Source organism: Lycorma delicatula, chromosome 2, assembly GCF_047948215.1.
Source record: "Lycorma delicatula isolate Av1 chromosome 2, ASM4794821v1, whole genome shotgun sequence".
NCBI lineage: Eukaryota > Metazoa > Arthropoda > Insecta > Hemiptera > Fulgoridae > Lycorma > Lycorma delicatula.
The window spans coordinates 221,956,213-221,978,495 of NC_134456.1; the positions used below are offsets into that span (position 1 = coordinate 221,956,213).

At 30.1% G+C, this 22,283-nt stretch overlaps 1 protein-coding gene and 1 long non-coding RNA gene across 2 annotated transcripts in view; one reads left to right on the forward strand and one right to left on the reverse strand.

Annotated features, from left to right (window-relative positions):
- Window positions 1–7,358: 7,358 nt before the first annotated feature.
- Window positions 7,359–13,066, reverse strand: LOC142319678 (uncharacterized). Its single transcript, XR_012755251.1, has 4 exons — window positions 12,875–13,066; window positions 12,192–12,324; window positions 11,622–11,771; window positions 7,359–8,020 (listed from the first exon to the last, which is right to left on the reverse strand). It is a non-coding gene; the product is annotated as an uncharacterized LOC142319678 (long non-coding RNA).
- A 38-nt stretch (window positions 13,067–13,104) lies between these two features.
- LOC142319677 (uncharacterized) overlaps window positions 13,105–22,283 on the forward strand; it is a 39,823-nt gene continuing 30,644 nt past the window's right edge. Inside the window, exon 1 of the mRNA XM_075357226.1 lies at window positions 13,105–13,585. Within this exon, the coding sequence (XP_075213341.1) occupies window positions 13,517–13,585 (69 nt within the window). The 5' untranslated portion in view covers window positions 13,105–13,516. The remainder of the gene's footprint in view (window positions 13,586–22,283) is intronic.

The following is a 22,283-nucleotide window of genomic DNA, read 5'->3' on the forward strand; positions in this document are numbered from 1 at the left end:
TGTCGGACTCCCTTTCTTATGTTCTTCAATTGTTACTGTTGCTGTTTGGTTCCTGTACATGTTAGCAATCGTTCTTCTATCTCTGTATTTGAACCCTAATTTTTTTAAAATGCTGCACATTTTATTCCAGTCTACGTTATCGAATGCCTTTTCTAGGTCTATAAATGCCAAGTATGTTGGTTTGTTTTTCTTTACTATTCCTTCTACTATTAATCTGAGGCCTAAAATTGCTTCCCTTGTCCCTATACTTTTCCTGAAACCAAATTGGTCTTCTCCTAACACTTCCTCCACTCTCCTCTCAATTCTTCTGTATAGAATTCTCGTTAAGATTTTTGATGCATGACTAGTTAAACTAATTGTTCTGTATTCTTCACATTTATCTGCTTTCTTTGGTATCATTACTATAACACTTTTTTTGAAGTCTGACGGAAATTCCCCTTTTTCATAAATATTACACACCAGTTTGTATAATCTATCAATCGCTTCCTCACCTGCACTGCACAGTAATTCTACAGGTATTCCGTCTATTCCAGGAGCCTTTCTGCCATTTAAAAAATTAACAAATTTTTGCTTAAAGTATCCAAATATAATAGCCAGTGAATAGAGAGAGTTATGCTAAATAACTTGGTTTATGAATCAAAAAAACTATCTTAAATACTTTTTGAGAAAAGTGTACTTAAAAGTTTGCAAGATTACATTAGCGATATAGCCTGTACCACCTCCTCTTAAATGAATTAAAAAGGTTTCAACTCTATTGTTGGTTTGATCTCAGATCAAAAATAATCGCATTTGTTGTCATTTTATGAAATTGTAAATATTGCAATAAAATCAATAAATATTTTAAGTTTACGCAAATTATTAACATGATGGAAATTAATAAGTTAGACTTTTTTTTTGAGAAAATTATTTTTTTTTGTGAATGTAAGTAGTAGTAGTAGTATAAAGTGTCTTAGTAGCCTGTTTAAAACTGGAAACTGCATCTAAAGCCTGATGATTCTGTAAAACTTCTCCAGGTAAAATGTTTTCTGTCCGCGGTTTGTCCGGTTTTCTACGTTACCCGCAAACACCACTACGAGGTGACCGTCCCTCATTTCTGATATATATTTTTTTAGTCAAGTAAGTGGAGCCAGGTGTAGCCAATCGTGTCGAACAGTAATACGTATTTGTAAGCCCAAGTCTACTAAATATGTTGTTTAGTATGGTCGGAAATAGGAAATATTTTCAATCATTGTTAACAGCAAAAGAGGAACCACACACGATGTTGGGTATAAAATGTAAATGGGAAAAATAGGTTAGCACAAGAACTGTCAGGAGGAGGAAGACTGCTGTAAACCAATTTTAGGATTGATTACTATAAGAAAAAGAAGACATTTTATATATGTACTACTATTTTACAGCGTCTCTATTATTTTTTTTAATTTTATTCATAGGATGTTATCCTGTTGCTTGAGCACAAGACTGAAAGAGTGAGATAAGATTTTGGATTAACTTTTAGACAAGTGGCCATCCAAAGGCTAAAAGATATTTTTGTTGTTATATAAATTGCTTTAGTCATTGAAAAAGTCAGCCATCATAATGAATAATAAAACTTCAACAGCAATAAAACTGAATTCAATGTAATTTAACTTTGGTAATCTATAGGAGGAACTGGTTTATTAAACGTGGTTTCAGCCAGTGGCATTTTACCTTACTTCTTTGTTTATAACCTTAAGTTTATAGGCCGCTACTATTTTCTGTACATAGTTATCACTCACATGTAGTCATCTACTATGAAACCAGTTTTTGCAGACTTGTTAAAGAACTCAATCGTGGTATCTAGGCAGCTAATCAGTATATGAGCTTCACTGGTTTTAAAGAAACGGGTAGTCAGTCAACCAATAGAACTCTACTGGAATCAAATATAGACAAAGTATTAGAAAGAAATTCTTTAAAATATTTATGGGGAGTGTAGCAGTTCATGATAGTGAAAGGTAAAAGATAAAATAAAGGAAAAACAGGTAATTTTCAAATAAGGGATTACAGGAAAATGTTAATAAGATGAGTCTAATGTTAGAAAAATCCTAACTGAAAAGATCTTAAGATGAATAAGAGCTGATCAAGATTTGTGACAATTTTTAAAAAAAACATTAGCTAGAGTCACATATTAAGTAAACTATGTTTACCTAATTTTATGATTAAACTTTGTAACATGCAGATGGCAAAAAACTGGATAAATGAAACATATAATTCAGTATGTAGGTTGTAGTAAATATTTTGAGGTTAAAATTTAACACAATAGCAAAGTGGAATGGGGAATAGCATCAAACCAGTCACGTGACTGATGAGTCAAATCAAAAGGTATATTTGAGATATGGTATGCGTGAAACATTTTTCTGCAAGTAAACCCAAAGAAAAATATTCAGGGGAAGTAACTCTGGTGATCTAGATCACCAGAAAAAAATCATGAAAATAATATTTTCCTCCAATAAAAAAATGAAACATTTTAATGTTTCTTGCTGCAACTAGCAGTCAAACTCATTTTCTATCATTGCTTTGGACCAAATTACAATCTACTGACTACATTTACCTTTGAGGGGAGGTTCGAAACCCACATCCCATCCTTCCCCATGTTAATATTTGACCCATTTTCTCAGTCATCTTTAAACTTATAAACTTTACATTTTTTTTACGCATAATTTGTAACTTTTTACAACGTTTAACACAGTCATTTTCTGATTCATTATTTTTTACGTTAGAAAAATATTTTTATACAGGATGATTCAAAGAGACGGGAAATTTTGAAAGTTGTGTTGGTAGCCGTGGGCGATTGGTACCACTTGATAAGTAGCGCCAGCCTCTCTAACCTAACCTGCCATTTAGTTGTCATGGATCCTTGGAGTGGTGCGCAACGTGCATTTGCTATCAAAGCGTTTTACAAAAACAATGACAGTATGGAGGGAGCGCGTAGAGAATTTCATCATCATTTTAACACAGTTGTGCCGTCCCAGATGCAATTAAAACACTGATATCTAATTTTGAGGAAACCAATTTGGCAATGAAAAAGAAACCTCCAGGCCGTGAGCAAACCGTCCATACACTACAGAACGTTCAAGCTTTACAAGATGCTGTCACACAAAGTCCACATCGGTCAATCTGTCGTCTCTCAGCATCTTTACAATTGCATAGTTCAAGTGTTCGAAGAATGTTAGCGAAGAACTTGCAATACCATCCGTACAAGTTGCAGATCATCCAGGAACTGAAACCGAACAATGCAGTTGTGCGAGCAGGATTCTGTAATGTAACGCTTCAGAAGATAAACGATAAAGAAGATTTTGTTCATGAACTGTGGATGTCAGACAAAGCACATTTCCACCTCAGTGGATTTGTTAACAAGCAAAATTTCAGATACCGGGCACAAGAAAATCCTATGCAGCTACACCAGCATCCGTTGCACAGCTAGAAAGCGACCGTGTGGTGTGCTATGTCATCTTACGGTGTTATAGGCCCTTATTTTTTTGAGGATGACAACAGTCTTGTGATTACAGTGACGTCGGCTCGTTACGTAGCCCTGCTTGAAACCTTTGTTGTGGAACAACAAAAGAGATTTCCACAGATTCTTAACACAGCCTGGTTTCAACAAGACGGAACGTCACATACTGCACGAATATCGATGGCAGCTGCACGCTGATTGTTTGGACAACATGTCATTTCACGAAACTGTGACATTAGATGGCCTTCCAGATCGCCTGATCTCTCAGCTTGCGATTACTTTTTGTGGGGTCGCCTTAAAAGCAAAGCATTCCACAGTAGACCTGCTACAACGGAAGAACTGAAGGCAAAGACCCGAGAAGCAATTGCGGAAATTCCAGTCGAGATGTTACGTCAAACAATTTAACGAAGAGACTTCGTGGGTGTTTACGTAGAAGAGGAGGTCACTTGGAAGATGTCATCTTTAAAAAATAAACTAAAATGTATGTATTCTAAAATGGCAACATTTGTACAATTGCATGAAATAACATTCATTTTCTAAAAAAATTTTCATTAATGTTATTTAATTTTTTAAATTTCCCGTTTCTTTGAATCACCCTGTATTACACAATGTTTTTCAGTCATTGAAAAAAATTATTATTTTTTTTTAAAATTAACTTCTTTTAAAACAAACTAACAATCCTGTGTGTCTATCTGTGTACTTTACAGCCAAAAACACCTGGTAAAAATTTCAACTCAATAACCTTACTGGTTACTTATATCATTTATGTGTAAAAATATGGTTTTGAGAAATCTGCGATTAAAAAATACATTAACATAACGCAAGTTAAATTCACCTTATACATGGATGCTAACCAAACTTTTACATTCAAATGTTATATTATTTATAAAGACAGAGTTTATACTTGAAAAATTAAAGTTTACTTTCAATTAAAGAAAAATGTCCCGACTTAACAAAGAAATATTTTTGAACTAAAAAACTGTGAAAAAATTTGACAATGTGCTACCAGTAAGAGGTTTAAAAAACCACATTTGATGTAGATGAAAATGGAAAAAATGTCAAAAAACAGATAGCTGATGAGGTTACAAATTTAATTAATTCGAGGCGAATAGACATTGATACTCTTCCATTAGATGAAAATCTTAGAGCCTCAGACACAACAAATCCTAACAACTGTCAAGAAAAATTATGTAAAGTGCAAACAAAAATGACCCCTGGAACAACTGGAATATTTTTAAATATTCCGGTGACAATAATTGGAAATGTCACACCTAAATAGACTGAAGATTCTTTGGAATTTTGGGAATTGCAAAAAATTTATTATTACCTGAATTATATGAGATAAATTTAAAATACTCCTGTATACCTGCAATATCAGTGCCCTCAGAAAGGGTGTTTTTTTCTAAGGCTGGACAGTTAACCAATTTATGTAGGAATAGAATATCTCCAAAAAAAACCTGGACACAATATTATTTTTCATGGGATTTTAAACTGATTTATAACCTTTTTTTTTCCTGTTATTCAGTTAATAACTTTTAAATTTACAAAGAAAAATTAAGACCTCAATTTAAGTGTATTTTTGTGAATAAAAGTAATTAAAATATTAAATAGATCACAAGCTATTTAAAACATTGTTATGAATGACAATTGAAAGTGATGAAGAACATTCTTATTTTGTTTAATTTTTACTTGATTTAATCATCTTTATTTATCAGATTTTCTGAATAAACCTTAATTAATAATTATTTTTGTAGTTAAGAATACAGCAGTGCAATATATAGTTCTGGTATTTTATTTAATCTATTTTGTGTAATTAATAAAAGTGATAAGTGGAATGATTATAGTGTGTGGATCTGTTAATTCCTAAGACCTGGAATTGATAAAATAAGAGTTCACGGTGAGTATGAATTAAAATATGGATAAATTTTTTTCTTAATTAATAGTAGGAGTGGTGATATAGCATAGTGGACGATGTAGTGATGACATCAGAAAATAAATATATGTCTTGTTGCTAGAATTAGTAATTGTGTATTAAAATATTTACTTCAGCGAAGGTAAAAAGTAATAGTTGAGATTCTCTCATCATTCATATTAGTGGTTACTATTCAGCCTATTCATCTACCAAATCCATGCAAGAGACAAATTAAAAGGTGTGAAATTCACTCATCATTCATAACATTAGTAGTATTCACCTACATTAGTAGTAGTATTCCAAGCGAGAACATCATTGGAATGATGCAGTTGGTAATTTGAGATATTTCAATAATTGAACTGTTACTACTTTTTCATTTAAGAGATCCCATCACTAGCCACTATGTGCATTGCAGCAGGCACACAGAAGTTGATTTCAACTGCTTGTTGATGGGGTAAGGTTTGACTTTAACTAACTGTAACCAGCTCCACTGATGTGATAGCAATTAAGTATTTTTCAGTAAAAGTATATTTGTTATAAACAGAATTTAAAATATTTTTCCAAAAAATTGGGAAATTACTGCATTGGTAAACAAATTTTCCCTAAAACCATCCTGAAAGTTTGTTAATAGTTGCTTTTCAAAGATTTTTTTTAAAAATCTTTTAAATACTTTAAAAAATACAGACAATAACAAAATAACCTGTTTTATTTTCAAATCCACTTTAAAATTTGATAACTGCCCACATACATTATCATAATATAACCTTTTTTAGCAGTACGAATAACATTAGCATTTTGCATAGTAGAAGTTTCTTAGTGTAAAAATAAATTTTACAATCCCTTTACTAATCTATACATTGTTCTTTTGGAGATTTTGTGAAAAAAAAATCACATGTCACAATTACAATTATTCAGAAGAGGAAGTATAACAAAATATATGTATTTAGCCATCATAAAAAAAAAATCCTTTTTTTGTGTATATGGACTAACACACAAACACCCATTTTGTTGTTATACCATTGTCTAGAATCAGGACTATACTAAGTCCAAAAATTATCTCCTATTTTTAAACTTATATTTCTTAAATGTTTTTAACATTACATTCATGTTTTTGATATCAAACTTTTTCATATGATTTCTCAATTATTTCTTTTAACTTTTGAGTAGACTTAGGCTACTTCTGCACTTAAACATTTGTTGAACTATCCCAAGAAAACTTAGGTTAGTTCTACACCATAATCTGAATTATTACACTTCCTTTTGCTTCTTGGTATACTTTATGTATTACTTTCTTCCTGCTACTATAACATTTGGTGTATTTACATTACTGCAATCTTCTATTATTTAAAAATTATAAAATATTTCTTTAAAAAACACTATAGAATTATTAATAATAAAATTATAATACTATACAACAAACTACCTGACTTTTTTAATTCTTTGACCCAAATTGGGTGGAAGAAAAAAAAACACAAAAATTATAAGAAACAATTTTTATTACTAACAATACCAATACATTGCACATAATTTTTTACTGTATTAATATGTGTTTACTAACATAACAAAAATAAAATGGAAACTTGCTTCGTAAAAACTGAAACTAAAAATACAAAAAAATTTAAATATAACATTTGGTGTATTTACATTACTGCAATCTTCTATTATTTAAAAATTATAAAATATTTCTTTAAAAAACACTATAGAATTATTAATAATAAAATTATAATACTATACAACAAACTACCTGACTTTTTTAATTCTTTGACCCAAATTGGGTGGAAGAAAAAAAAACACATAAGAAACAATTTTTATTACTAACAATACCAATACATTGCACATAATTTTTTACTGTATTAATATGTGTTTACTAACATAACAAAAATAAAATGGAAACTTGCTTCGTAAAAACTGAAACTAAAAATACAAAAAAATTTAAAAGTTTAAAAAAAATACTGAACACAAAATATAACATAAAGAATTACAAAAATACATTGCACTAAATGATCAGAAGAATTTTTTAATTTCTACAGTTAGTTTTGTAATTTCTTACCAATAATTCTAATCACATAATATGTGAAACATTCACATTACAACATTAAAAAAACTTGAGGATTACAATGATATTCAATAAAAAACATTGGAAAATAAAAGCAAACATACATAGGGAAATAAAATTATAGAAACATTATTGTAAGAAGCTTTACTTCACCTTGGTTTTTAGACATCTTCCACATTGTTACAATGTTTCAAATTTTGATAGTAATGATTGTTGCCATTGGTATTATCATGATTTTGCAAACAGCTTTTAGATCCTTACATTTTTTGGTACTAATTGGTTAACAGGTTTGATGGAGAAGAACCTGCAATTTTCAATGAGCTAACCCCTCCAATTTTTTTCTTGTTTGAGACTCAATATTAATTTCCTTGAAATTGCTTTCATTATATTTTTATTTAAAAAACACAGTAATACAGTCTTTGGGTTTTGTGACTGAATCATAAGTACTTTTATTTTCTGCCACTTTACTGTATCTCCAATCTGTTGGATATCTCAGTTCTCAGTATCCAAAAGTCATAGAACTATTCCATTTCAGTTACATGATATAGAGATTTTCTACACGCCATTCTTGCTTACCATTGATCTACAACATAAATGGATACATTTTTTGATACACGCTCAATATGCTACTGTGACACTGTCCCCCTCATTTTGAGTATGCCCCTTTTCAAGAAAACTATGTGCTATTTTGATGCCATGATTAACAGCCAAATACAGGAACATAATTGACCTCATTGCAATGTTTCTGTTCAAATTTTGCGTTCAGATCTCTGGGTGGGGACAACTAAGGAAGGGGTCACCAGAAAATTACAATATAACATCCTACGAGTTGGAATGTTAGAAGTCTAAAAAAGGTTGGTAGGTTAGAAAATTTAAATAGGGAAATGGATACGATAAATGTAGATGTAGTAGGAATTAGTGAGGTGAGGTGGGAAGAGGAAAACGACTTCAGGTCATGTGATTTTACAATAATTAACTCAGCTCAAATAATGGGCAGGCAGGAGTAAGTTTTGTAATGAACAAGAAGACAGGGAAGAGAGTAGAGTATTTCAAAATGTAAAGCGATAGAATCACTGTAATAAGGATAAACTCGAAACCTTAACCGACAAGGATTGTCTATATGCCTACACGTGCCCATGATGATGATGAGGAAGAGTGTGTATACAAAGTAATTGACGAAACAATTAAAAACATAAAAGGGGATGAAAATTTAATAATAGTTGGAGATTGGAATGCAAGCATTGGAAAAGGCAAGGAAGGAAAGATAGTGGGTGAATACGGGCTGGGTAAAAGGAATGAAAGAGGGGACCAACTTATAGAGTTTTGCACGAACTATACTTTAGTAATTGCCACCACCCAGTTTAAAAATCATAATAGAAGAATATACAGATGAAAAAAGCCAGGCGATACTGCAAGGTATAAGATATATTATATCTTGGTTAAACAAAGATTTAGAATTCAACTTGTTGACTGCAAAACTTACCCTGGAGCAGATATTGTTAGCAACCATAACTTAGTGATAATGAAATGTAGATTTAAAAACCTGTCAGATGAATCGGTGGAATTTAGAGACGCTTGAGGAAGAGGAGGTAAAGAAGATTTTCAAGGAGGACATCGCAAGAGGTCTGAGTAAAAAAGATAAAGTAGAAAATATAGAAGAATGGAAGAATGTTGAAAAGGAAATTTTTAAATCAGCAGAAGCGAACTTAGGCGGAACAAAGAGAACTGGTAGAAAAACCTGAATTTCAGACAATATATTGCAGCTGATGGATGAACGTATAAAATACAAGAATGCTAGTGATGAAGAAAGTAAAAGGAACTATAGACAATTAAGAAATATTATAAACAGGAAGTGAAAACTAACGAAAGAAGACAGGATTAAAGAAAAGTGTTCAGAAGTGGAAAGAGAAATGAACATTGGTAAAATAGTTGGAGCATACAAGAAAGTTAAGGAAAATTTTGGGGTACATAAATTAAAATTTAATAATGTGTTAAACAAAGATGGTACACCAATTTATAAAACGAAAGGCAAAGTCGATAGGTAGGTGGAATATATTTAAGAGTTATATAGAGAAAATGAATTAGAAAATGCTGTTATAGAGGAAGAGGATGAAGTCAAAGAGGATGAAAGCGGAGAAACAATACTGAGATCTGAATTTAAGAGAGCACTAAAAGATTTGAATGGCGGAAAGGCTCCTGGAATAGACAGAATACCTGTAGAATTACTGCACAGTACACGTGAGGAAGCGATTGATAGATTATACAAACTGGTGTGTAATATTTATGAAAAAGGATAAGTTCCATCGAACTTCAAAAAGTGTGTTATAGTCATGATACCAAAGAAAGCAGGAGTAGATAAATGTGAAGAATACAAAACAATTAGCTTAACTAACTATGCATCAAAAATCTTAACTAGAATTCTGTATAGTAGATTAATAGTAGAAGGAAGATTAAAGAAAACCAAACCAACATACTTGGCATTTATAGACCTAGAAAAGGCATTCGATAACATAGACTGGAATAAAATATTCAACATATTAAAAAAATTAGGTTCAAATACAGAGATAGAAGAACGATTGCTAAAATTTACAGGAACCAAACAGCAACAGTAATAATTGAAGAAGATAAGAAAGAAGCCATAATAAGAAAGGGAGTCTGACAAGGATGTTCCCTATCCCCCGTTACTTTTTAATCTTTATATAGAACTAGCAGTTAGTGATGTTAAAGAACAATTTAGATTCGGAGTAACAGTACAAGCTGAAAAGATAAAGATGCTACGGTTTGCTAATGATATAGTAATTCTAGTCGAGAGTAAAAGCGATTTAGAAGAAACAATGAACGGGATGGATGAAGTCCTACGCAAGAACTACTGCATTAAAATAAACAAGAACAAGACGAAAGTAATGAAATGTAGTAGACATAATAGAGATGGACCTCTGAATGTGAAAATAGGAAGAGAAAAGATTATAAAGGTAGAAGAATTTTGTTAATTGGGAAGTAGAATTACTAAAGATGGACGAAGCAGGAGCTATATAAAATGCTGACTAGCACAGGTGAAACAAGCCTTCAGTCAGAAATATAATTTGTTTACATCAAAAATTAATTTAAATGTCAGGAAAAGATTTTTTAAAGTACATCTTTGGAGCATCGCTTTATATGGAAGTGAAACTTGGATGATTAGAGTACCTGAGAAGAAAAGATTAGAAGCTTTTGAATATGCTGCTATAGGAGAATGTTAAAAAATCAGATGGGTGGATAAAGTGACAAATGAAGAGGTGAAATTATTAATTTCATTGGGGTATTTATATCCACATTTGTTTCATCCCTGCTTGGTGTCATTTCCAAAGATGAGATATTGAAAGTTGTATCACCACAGCACAGGGGTTGCTCATCATCATCAACGTTATTACAGACAATTTTATTTGAAACAAAATGAACAATGAATTAGAAAAGACAATGTAACTGGAACTCTCCATTCTCATGTCTCCAACACTTTTCATGAATACTCAACATTTTTTTCTGTGTTTATTCTCTACAATATCAACAATATGAGCTAGTGCTCACACAAGCATACCTATGTAATGACATGTTCCGTTATGTAAAGATATTATATCAATATCTTACTTCTATTAAAGCTCACATGACAACTCAATTGATGGTTATTCAAACTGTACAAATACAGAAATGCTGGAGAAGTAAAGGCAGCCCATGCATTTTCTTTTATGCAAAGAAAATGCATATTGATATTTTTGAAAAGAGAAAAATATCATTACTGCTGAGTAGACAGCAACAAAGCTCTAAATGTAGAGGCAGATGGCAGTAGTTGGTAGTGCCCAATCAGAATGCTGAAAGAGCTAGAAATTAGACTGGATATTACCCCACTGGTTGGCTGTTATATCATAAAAGTAGTAGGCAATGATCAGTTAGTCACTTTCATGCCGTGGATAATTTACAAACTTAACTAAAAGGTGTAAATCTTTTCAAATTAATTCTATTTTGTATTATAGTTATTTATATAAATACTCTATTTAAAATTTTTTAAATGTATTCAGTTTGGAGCCAAAGGTGCTGAAAAGAGCAGGACTCACCATCAACAGAAAAATTTTGAAATTATCATTGGAACTGAGATAATGATTGAAATAAGTGAAAGAAAGTAATGTCATGGTGACTGAATTAGTTTTTACCTGAATTTGCAGTTCCATTGACGTCTACAACTTGGCATTCTGTTGCTACGTTATTTGAAGCCAAACATTGTTCAATAAGTCTTTCATCATCCATATCATAAAAAGTTACACTTTATACACCATCCCCAAAATGTTTTTTTGTAGTATAATCTGTAATAAAATCAACCATGTTAGTAACTTCTTAGAAAGCCGGTAAAATTTTATAATAATGAAGATGTTAAATGTGTTTTTCATAAGAAAGAATTTTTTTGTATGTAAGCTAAGGCCAACAACCAAAAGACGCTACTAAACACAAAAAAAAATAATAAAAACAAAACTAAATGTACATAAATATTTAAGAGCAGTGGAAGCTTTAGATAATTTAAAAATATAAAATTTAGTCACAGGCCAATTATTACAATAAAGGTAAATAACACAGTCATGACATATACAAAGAGCAGTAAATACTAACTCACTCACATCAAGCCATGCGGACCGTCTAGAAATATCATTAAAAAAATCCTTTAATATTTTAAAACAGTTAAAGTAGGCTTACCCAAATATGAATTACAAGAGATTGGTGGTACTTACTTGGGGAAGTAAATTTCCAGATGGTTGAATTTTATTTTCTTTATTGAAATCATCATGCTTTTCCAATCAAAAATGTCATTATCAGTTGTTTTCTACTAATTTGCATTACCTTCTTTATCTGCTTTTAGAGCACCTGAAAATTTTATTAAACAGATCTGAAATAAAGGTACTCTAAAACTAAACTGCTATTAAAGGTTATTAACTAATATAGAAGTTATATAGTCCACCTAATTAGCTGAAATTACCAGGCAGAAAAAAATATAACACCAATAATTTAAAAAAAAGTACAATGAACAATTCAATACAACAAAAAGAATAGAACTGGACAGTGTTGATTCAAAGTCACATATTCAAAACTGTTACCATAAAAACAAATAAATTAGGTTATGCAACAAAAAATGATTTTTAAACTTAAATCGAAATTAAAAGGCCCCCGTAGCATACGTTAAGATTAATTCAAATAATTAAAATGAAGTTTGAACCATTAAAAAACTCAATTCAGTTAAAATAGTTATAGTTACAAACCAGAAAAATTTTATCTGTATACGAATTAAAGAAAAGTATACAGATTCATGAATGAATTAACTAACTATTCAACAAAATTAATAAACATTTTATGAAATAAAACTTCATTAAAGAATCATAAATATTAATGCAAAACATTATAAAAAAAGTTAACCTACAACTTAAGCAAATAATGCGAAAAACGTAATTTGAAATAAATATGAATACTTTTATAGTTTTTCAGCATGCTCTACCATTATTCTTCATCTATTCATTTTGAATTAATTGTTGAAAACTACCAAAACAATAAAATGAAAACAAGTATTTCACTAATAAAATACGAGTGAAGATACCACTACTGAATTTTTACTTTTTCAATGATGCCAACTGGTGAGCAAATACATGTAGTTACATTATGTACTTCTGCACTGACAATATTTATAAATAAATTAAATATTCTTGGTGGAGCCTATGGTACAATAGGCTACTTCTGCATGAAGAAATTAGTTTTTTTATACAATATTTAACAGCTTCTCTGTTGAATATTGGACTTGAATTGATATGAACCCAAAGAATATTTACACGGAATATCTCAAAATTGAAAACTGTGTTGCATGGTTCCTGATCTGCGTCAACGATATAATGCAATCTGCAATGGTTTATACAAGGTATTTTTATGTGCTTTACAATTAGATTTCAGCTGTTTGCAACTTTATCCTTTGTATTTATTTTACTTATTTGAAAGACGTAATTTACTAATAAACTTGTTGGCAATCTCGTACGCTAGTAACGTTCCATCGAGTCTTTTGTATTAACGATGCATGTGGTTCGCAACTATGAAGTACATAACAACTTGTAAACGAATTAGAGAAGTTTTCTTTTTTAGTTGTGTAAGTATTTTCATTTAATGTTACCACTGTTATTTTATTCAATGTAGGATGGCAATTAAGATTTAGCATACAGTTTATTATATTATGTTTATTATAACCTATAATTTGATATGAAGCACTACAAAAAAAATGTAGTTTAGTGAATTGTAATTAACACTGATAGACGAAAAAACATTTTTTTAAATGTTTCTCACCATCTCGAATTGAATTTTTGCGTACATTACAGATCTGTAAATAAAATTTTTCTATCATCCTTAGTTTTAAATAAAATACGGTTCAACAAAAATTAGGTAAAATATAGTTAAAATCTCAACAATTTATAATTTTGTTTAGCCATACCTACGTTAGAATGATTACGCCGATGTTTTTTTTTTTTATAAATAGCCTCAAGCACATCCCGAATTAATGTCCAACAGTAAACGATAACCGTGTTCGTCACCTACGTCGTCCGGGAAAGAATCCAGATGCGAGTAAAAGACATATTACATACTATAGCTCTGTATGAAGTAAGATGTTTGTAAGAATATCGTGGTAATAGTCGAATTTTGATTGCCGAGAAAAGTTTTGCAAACGTCTTTAAGTGAAGCCCAAGCTGCGCTTTCTACATTATTTAACATTGAGTTAAATATATCATCCAACTATGTATATATACCAACTCTCCTATTTATGGACCAACAAATATTCCTTTAATTTTTCCTTCATTTACATCCGAGAATTTCTGCATAATGTACAAAAATCTGGGACTATCCTTCTTCATTGCTTTTCATTAGACCTAGCTTGATATGGAGTGAGGGTAAAAATATTTTTTTTGGGTTCAACTAAGGGCTCATGAATAATATTTTTCCCATTTGGAGTTAAGTTGGCTCATTTCTTCCACTCTTTGGTAAAGACTCTATTGATAAAGATTGTCATACAGCTTTATGCCATGCATTTTTTTAAAAGACTTATGATGAGGAAATTGAGTTTTTACTATTTGGTGATGGTGCAAGTATTCATAAATATTTAAGAATTCTTGTGGGAACACCTTTAATTTATGCTATAAATCATAGTACAAGTGTTGAAATTGTATTAACCTTTTATGTTATAACAAAGATATTGAGAAGAGTGAATACCATGTTTTATTTTTTCTAGAGTATTTCATTTTCATGTCATACTTAACTTTTTGCTTATCTTTGATCATAAGAATGTAGTAAAGATAGAGAAGTCACTGATTTCCAATATTTTTACTTGTATTCTGGAGATGTATATTGAAAAAAATTATTTTGTAGCAGCTCAGATATAAACGATTTGGATGATGTCCATCAAAAAATATTGATGTACATTTCAGATGGGAAGAAAACAGTTAAATTGATAAAAGCAGTTTTAGAAAATTGTTATGTAAAATTGGAAGATTCTGAGTGGAATACACTTAATCATTTCGCTGTTTATTCAGAACTTATCAATGTGTTAATTATATATGTAGGTAATGCTGATGTTACTGCAAGAAATAATAGTTGAGAACTAACATGTGAAAAAGTGTTAAAAAATAGTGCCCCTTTTTTAGTGCATATATTCCATTTATGAAACATTTACGTTTAGTTCTTCCTGAAGAGTTAGATAGATACACTCGAGTAAAATTGGGTTATACTGATTTTATTAATGATAGTAATGTTGAATTAAATGAGATTCAATCTATAAATGTGGTAGATAATTTTTTTTTTTTTTTTAAATTTTGTTGTAAATTATTTGAATATGAGATGAAACTAAAATCAGAATCAGATAATATTTTGTATTTACAGTAATGAGCGAATTAAACAATTATTTCCAAGTTATTATGATATCATAATGAAAATAAAGAAATGTAAGATCTATTTAAGTAAAAATCATTTAATAAACGCTTTATAGAGATTAATTAATTATTTATAGAGATTAATTTCCAATATTTTTATTTGTATTCTGGAGATGTATAATTTCAAATAGAATTATTAATTCACATGATCCTAAGAAATATTGAAACCGGTTTAAATAATTGTTGCAACGTTCTGAAAAGTTATATGAATGTAATTTTCTTAATTGTGACATATCAGTATTTCTAAATATTTGTATGAAAAACAAATTGTTAATTTATTGCTTGTATCATTATAATTTTGATACAAAACAATTATTCCATTATGAATACAATTTGAGTAATGCCTTATATTATAGAATTATTTTTTTGGTTTTGATTCATGATTTGGTTTTGAATACTACTGTATTGATGTAAAGTCTCATACAACTAATAGTTTATCTAACTTTATGCAATATTAATAAATTATTTGTTAAATATCTTCTCGTTTTCTTTGGAATTATTAATTGTAATGGATTCAACAGTTTCAATGTATTTATATTACATTTTAATATTATAATTACATTTCTGGTAATTATTTATCAGTAGACATTAAACAGTCTGTAGTAAGTAAATAAAAAAATAATTCTTTAATCATTATATCTTTCCTCTATTACCTTTTAACGTTCCTGTGTTACTCTTTTTAACTTTTTCCTGCATTACTTTTTTTATGTTAACTCTCAACAACTACATTTTGTGATGTAATTTCTTATAATAAGTAAATTACTCTTCATTTCTTTAATTTTTTCACTTTCTTCAGTAATGTTTATTAATTAGTAATAAATAGGACAGAAATTTGGAGATGTTGGGTATATACATATAAATTTTATCTTTTCTCAAGACATTAATTCTTATTGCCAAAATTCAAATGTCATTAAAAGAAGGAAAATGGAGAGCGATAGTTGTTTTCATGAATATTTTTATATATTTGGATGTCCTGAATCAGTCCCTTAAGTTGGGCCTACATCTCCTTGTACATCTGGGGAACCCTTCTGGATAGTGATTTCATGTAGCTAGAGGGATATTTCAATTTACATACAACAGTTAAAATATTTTATTAAAATATGATTATTAATTATTATTTTTCTTTTATAACATTTTTTTAAAATGTACTCTTTTTGTTGCTGGGTGTAACCCTTGCAACCTTCAGTTCAGAAGATACATTTAAAAATTTCATAAATTATTAGTTTAAAATTTTTTTTAAAATTAGAAAGATATTTTGTATATATATATAAAATATCGGATTTCGGTGGAAAATGGGCCGATATAGAGTTTAACATAGATTCAAAACAGTCTCTTTATTAATTTTAACAAATGGTTATTGATATTTATTTATTTTATAAATATAATTTAACCAAACTTAACCTACGCTCGCTTCGCTTGCTAACCTTGACTAATTAGGAGTGTTTTGATTATTTAAATAATAAATAATTGCAATAATTACTGAATTTATTAAATAAATATTCAAAAAGTTACGGTGTTAATTAGTCAAGGTTAGCGAGCATAGGTTAAGTTTGGTTATATTTGTAAAATGGTATATTTATAAAATAAATAAACATAAATAACCATTTATTAAAATTAATAAAGAGACTGTTCATTTTCCACCGAAATCCGATTGACTACTTAGTTTTTAAATAAAGCTATAGCTGCGGTGGCATTAATACGTAAATACCTTTGTACCTTTGATTTTAATTCAAAAAAGAATTTAAATTTGTGATTAGGCTCATGATCATTGAAGAAGGATCTGTAATAAGACTGTCTGTCATCAACATGAAAAAAACCACAATTTGTTTTACTGTGGTACAAAGATCTGTCTTGCCTTCTAGACCACACTGCTATAAAGAAATGTGTTAGGCATTTATACAAACACTTAGAAAGTTGTTTAAGGCTATACATATTTTTTTTATTAATTTGTACCCTTTTTGTGCTTTATCTCATTTCTTGGAAGTTATCGCATGAACACATTCTTGTTTAGTTGTCCATTGAGGAAAGCAGTCTTCACATCATGAGTAAGCTAAAATTGCCCTGAATGTCTTCAATGGGAAACAGGGCTGAAATTGTTAAAATAATCAATCCCTGTATGTTGTCTATAGATTTTGGCAACTATTCTTACTTTATACTTTGTCATCCTAATCAGTCTTGAAAGCACATACCCGTTGATTATCTACCACTCCACAATCTGGAGGCTTCTTCTCTAGCTGCCGCATTTGATTCTGATGAAGAGAATTTATTTTTCATCACTTTCTTTCATTCAGAAGCTGTGTCAATCTGCATAGCCTCTTGATAATTTGAAGGTGTTAGATTGAGAAGAAAAAATATTCCTCCTCTTGATACCTGGAAGGTTTATTTGTCCCTGGTTAATTAAATGGTATCTGTACTCATTGTTATCTATTGCTTATGCAAGGGGAATCAAATTTTCATCTGTTGATTTTTCCAAAGGAATCAACTCATATTATAGCTTCTTAGGTATATCAGTAAGGTCTTTACTTGGTATGTAAGAAAAATTATGAATTTTAGATTCTTGTAATGTTTCCCATCTGAATTTAGGCTCCCTGAATTTAGGTTATGTCCCTGCAGACAAACTTTTACTTGTCTGGAAAATAAACTATAACCACAGTCTGCATATCCAACCTTTAATGATTTTGCATCAGATTTCCTTTTTGTTTGCCCAGAATTCAAGTAGCCTTTCCTTTCACTTTTGTTGGTGCTGTTCTATTTCATGTATATGTAGAAGAAAGGACTGCTTCACACTTCACTCCTAAGAGATTTGGGTAAGTGGAGTGCAGAATACAAACAGGATCTTGCCACCTCACAAACTATTATGTTTTCTCTCTCAGCTGCTCCGGATTGTTAATTTTTCCAAGCCTGATTCATTTATAGCACAGTGTTTCTTATTAGGTGAACATTCATTGACTTACAGCCCTTTAACTTGCATTTACAACAAATAAGTCCCAGTGAATGGTTTTTAGAAATTGCCTAATTTTCTACAAGAAAATTTTTCATATCATTGTGATTAGCCGTAGCACGACTCCCCTTTGTAGAATTAGATCTAGAAGCACGCTTCTTGGGTTGAGAATTGACCTTGAGTTAAAGATGTCCAAGATATTAAAGAGGTCCATTTAACCTCAATTCATAACTTAAAAAAGTCGTTCTGCAATTTAGATCATGTCTTATCTTCTTTTGGCAAGTCATACCACCTGATGTAAATGGGTAAAATTCTTGTGGCAATACTTGTAAAAGCCCTGCACACATCATCCTCATATATTGTTTTGCCTAAGAGTGTTATTTGATTTGAAGTTCATTGTACCAGTCAATAGGAATATCAGATTTCATTCAATTTCAACCATACTTCGTGGGCACTGATGGAATAGTTACCATAAAAAAATTTCTGTCTAGAGAAAGAATAATTCTTTTCTTGGCCTTAGAAAATTGTTCGATTAACAACTTGAAAAAGATGATCACACACTAAACATATCAGTACAATACTTTCAAAGTGACTTTAAGTTTTTAATTTTCTTTTCTTCAGACTTCAGTAAATATTCAATAGGCTGCCAACTAAAGGTAGAAAAAAAAACACCACATCGCTTGATAACCTTATACCCATTATCAAAAAATATAAAGGAAAAACTCACGTGTCTATTTTCCATCTAATGTGTTGTTAATAACTGAAAGCTGCCCACTCACTTATTGTGGCTTGTAAAACTCTCTAAAATAAACTGGAATTGGTTACAAAAAAAAACCATTTGTTTTGACACTTAACAAAGGAACAAAAAACATTGTAATATTGCAAACTAATTGATTCTATTAAAAAGCCTCAGAAATTAAATAGCATCTCATAAAAATTACAATTATAAATAATATTTGAAACACATTAAACATATGAACATTGTACATAAATAATAATTCCTTCCTTCCTTTATAATTAGTTCTTGTTTATTAACATTTAGTATGCTACATTAAATTTATAGTAAGAAATAATTTTTTTTCTTTGTCTTCAGTCATTTGACTGGTTTGATGCAGCTCTCCAAGATTCCCTTTTTGATGCTAGTTGTTTCATTTCAGTATACCCCCTAATAAATCCTACATCCCTAACAACTTGTTTTACATATTCCAAATGTTGCCTGCCTGCACAGTTTTTTCCTTCTACCTACCCGACCCTCTAATATTAAAGCGACTATTCCAGGATGCCTTAATATGTGGCCTATAAGTCTGTTGCTTCTTTTAACTATATTTTTCCAAATGCTTCTTTCATCATCAATTTGCCGCAACACCTCTTCATTTGTCACTTGATCCATCCGTCTGATTTTTAACATTCTCCTATAGCACCGCATTTCAAAAGCTTCTAATCTTTTATTCTCAGATACTCCCATCGTCCAAGTTTTACTTCCATATAAAGCGACGCTCCAAACATATACTTTCAAAAATCTTTCGTGACAATTAAATTAATTTTTTATGTAAACAAATTATATTTCTGACTGAAAGCTCATTTCACCTGTGCTATTCGGCATTTTATATCGCTCCTGCTTTGTCCATCTTTAGTAATTAAATCTGGCCGTCTGTTACGTTATTTATTAGAAACATAAATAATCGATTTAATTATAAGTTTTAATGATTATTTTTTTTTATCCTTAAATGCTTTATTTCAAAGTAAGTTTATAACAATCATATTAAAAACTGGCCGATCAGTGGATATAGTTGTTAACTTCTAAAAAAAGCTGGGCTCGGGTTTGATTCTATTATTCCTCGCTCGTTAAACTACACGTGTAGGATATTACGAGGTCGTATTGTAAATAAAACAGGAGAAATTTGGTCTGTTATAATTTATTGTTAAATTTTTTTTTACTTTACAAAACGAATATACTTTATCGTAATATTTTTAATGTATTTATTAAAATTAAAGGAAATTATTAATATTATTTTAAATAAAATGTAATCGATATAAAATAATGGACTAATCTTGATTTAATTTAATTATATCGAACGTCTATATAAGAAATAGTGATGCTATTAACTTTGTTACTCGTTTAGAAGTGATGACCGTTACGTTAGCGGTTGTATTTGAATTGTACCATGGCGTGATCAGTACTGTCCGACGGTAGCCAATCAGACGCGAAGGAAGACAGCTGGCCGTTCTGTTGTTCGTGTTTAACAGAGGGACAGCGCGACAGAGGCGCAGCGGGTCAGTGAGGGGGGTGATTCCCCTCACTGTATCACTCCACCCTGGCATTAGTAACCGACTGACAATTCTTTTCTTTTGGCGCGTCATCAAAAAATCAAACAAAAAAATAATTATCTCTAAAATTCGTCTTTGTAAAATAGTCCTCTATCAGCTATGACCGATAGAATTTTATAAATTATATTTGTCATCGGCTATTGAACTATTTTGTTTTTTTATTTATTAGTATAAAAAAATATTTTATTACATTTATTTATAAACATTTTGTTTTAATCGCAATCTGGATTTTTTTAAATGTATTTTAATAATATATCGCAAGCGATGTATTTACAATAAATTAAATAAAACTTAGATAACGATGATGAAAGATTAGCTTTTAATAAAATATTTCAAAGCAACACAGTGTGATTTGACCCACTGTAAATGAAATCGGGTAATAACCCGATTTCATTTACAGTGATCAAATTTACCCACTGTAAATGATAATTTACCCACTGTAAATGAAATCGGGTAATAACCCGATTTCATTTACAGTGGGTCAAATTTTCATTAGAATAATAATTCTAATGAAAATTTATTATCTAATTGGACGGTCCAAACATTTTACATTATGTATAACAGAAATTTTACTATTTTTGACAATTATATTTATATATTTCTTACTGAGAAGTGGATCACGCAAACTTTATCCGTATTTAAAAAAGTTAGGATTTGCACGGCGTGTCTGTAACTTTATGTAAGAATTCAGTTTCCACGAGATGGTTTACAAAGGTTTATTCTGTTTTGTGTTGATTTTGTTTGTCGAACATGTCCAACTTGCTTGATACACTGAAATGTAGAACAGACTACAATTTAATTGTATACTCAAATTTGTGACGGCATATATTTAAGTAGGTTTTCAAACAGTGAGAGTTATTTTCTATAGTAATATCTGTAATATCACTAAGCAAACTTTCAAAGTTCTGAAAAAAAAGTTGTTTTTTCTAAGTATACTTCTGTAAACTACGTTTGGAAAAATTCATTCTGTTCTTCGATAAACGGTAAAATTAATATTTTTTCACGTTTCAGGGCCGGCCCTTGGCGGTAGGCAAGGTAAGCGATTTATTACTTCAATTTTAAGTCGCTCACCCGGTATTACAATAATGAAAAAGCTGCTTCAGAAGACTTTGTATGTTTCTCAAAACTCTGTATAGTGTATATTTATTTATACATCTATTCAAATATTAATCCTTTTAGGCCGATTTTTGAAAAAGCGTCCTTAAATTAAAATATGAATTTATATAGTAATATGTGAATTTTTGTTTTTTACCGGTAAATGTGATTCGTGTGAAAAAAATTCTGATGTTTCATGCATTTAAATTTACGAACGGTAACATTTGTTAAGACGTAAACGTATTTTAATTTTAATAAAATTTAAAAAGCAAAAGTTGTAATATGTAATAACGGATTTCTTCATTTGCGCGCGTGTGTGTGTGCGTGCGAACTCTTGCATTACTTATAAAGACATATATACATGTAGTTTTATCAAGCTGGAACATTCGATTTTATTAAATAATAGAAAGCAGATTATGATAAAAGCCAAGTGTTTAATAAGAATAAAAAATTAAATGAAAATGTAAATATAAATAAAATAAAATTAAATAAATTTAATAAATAAA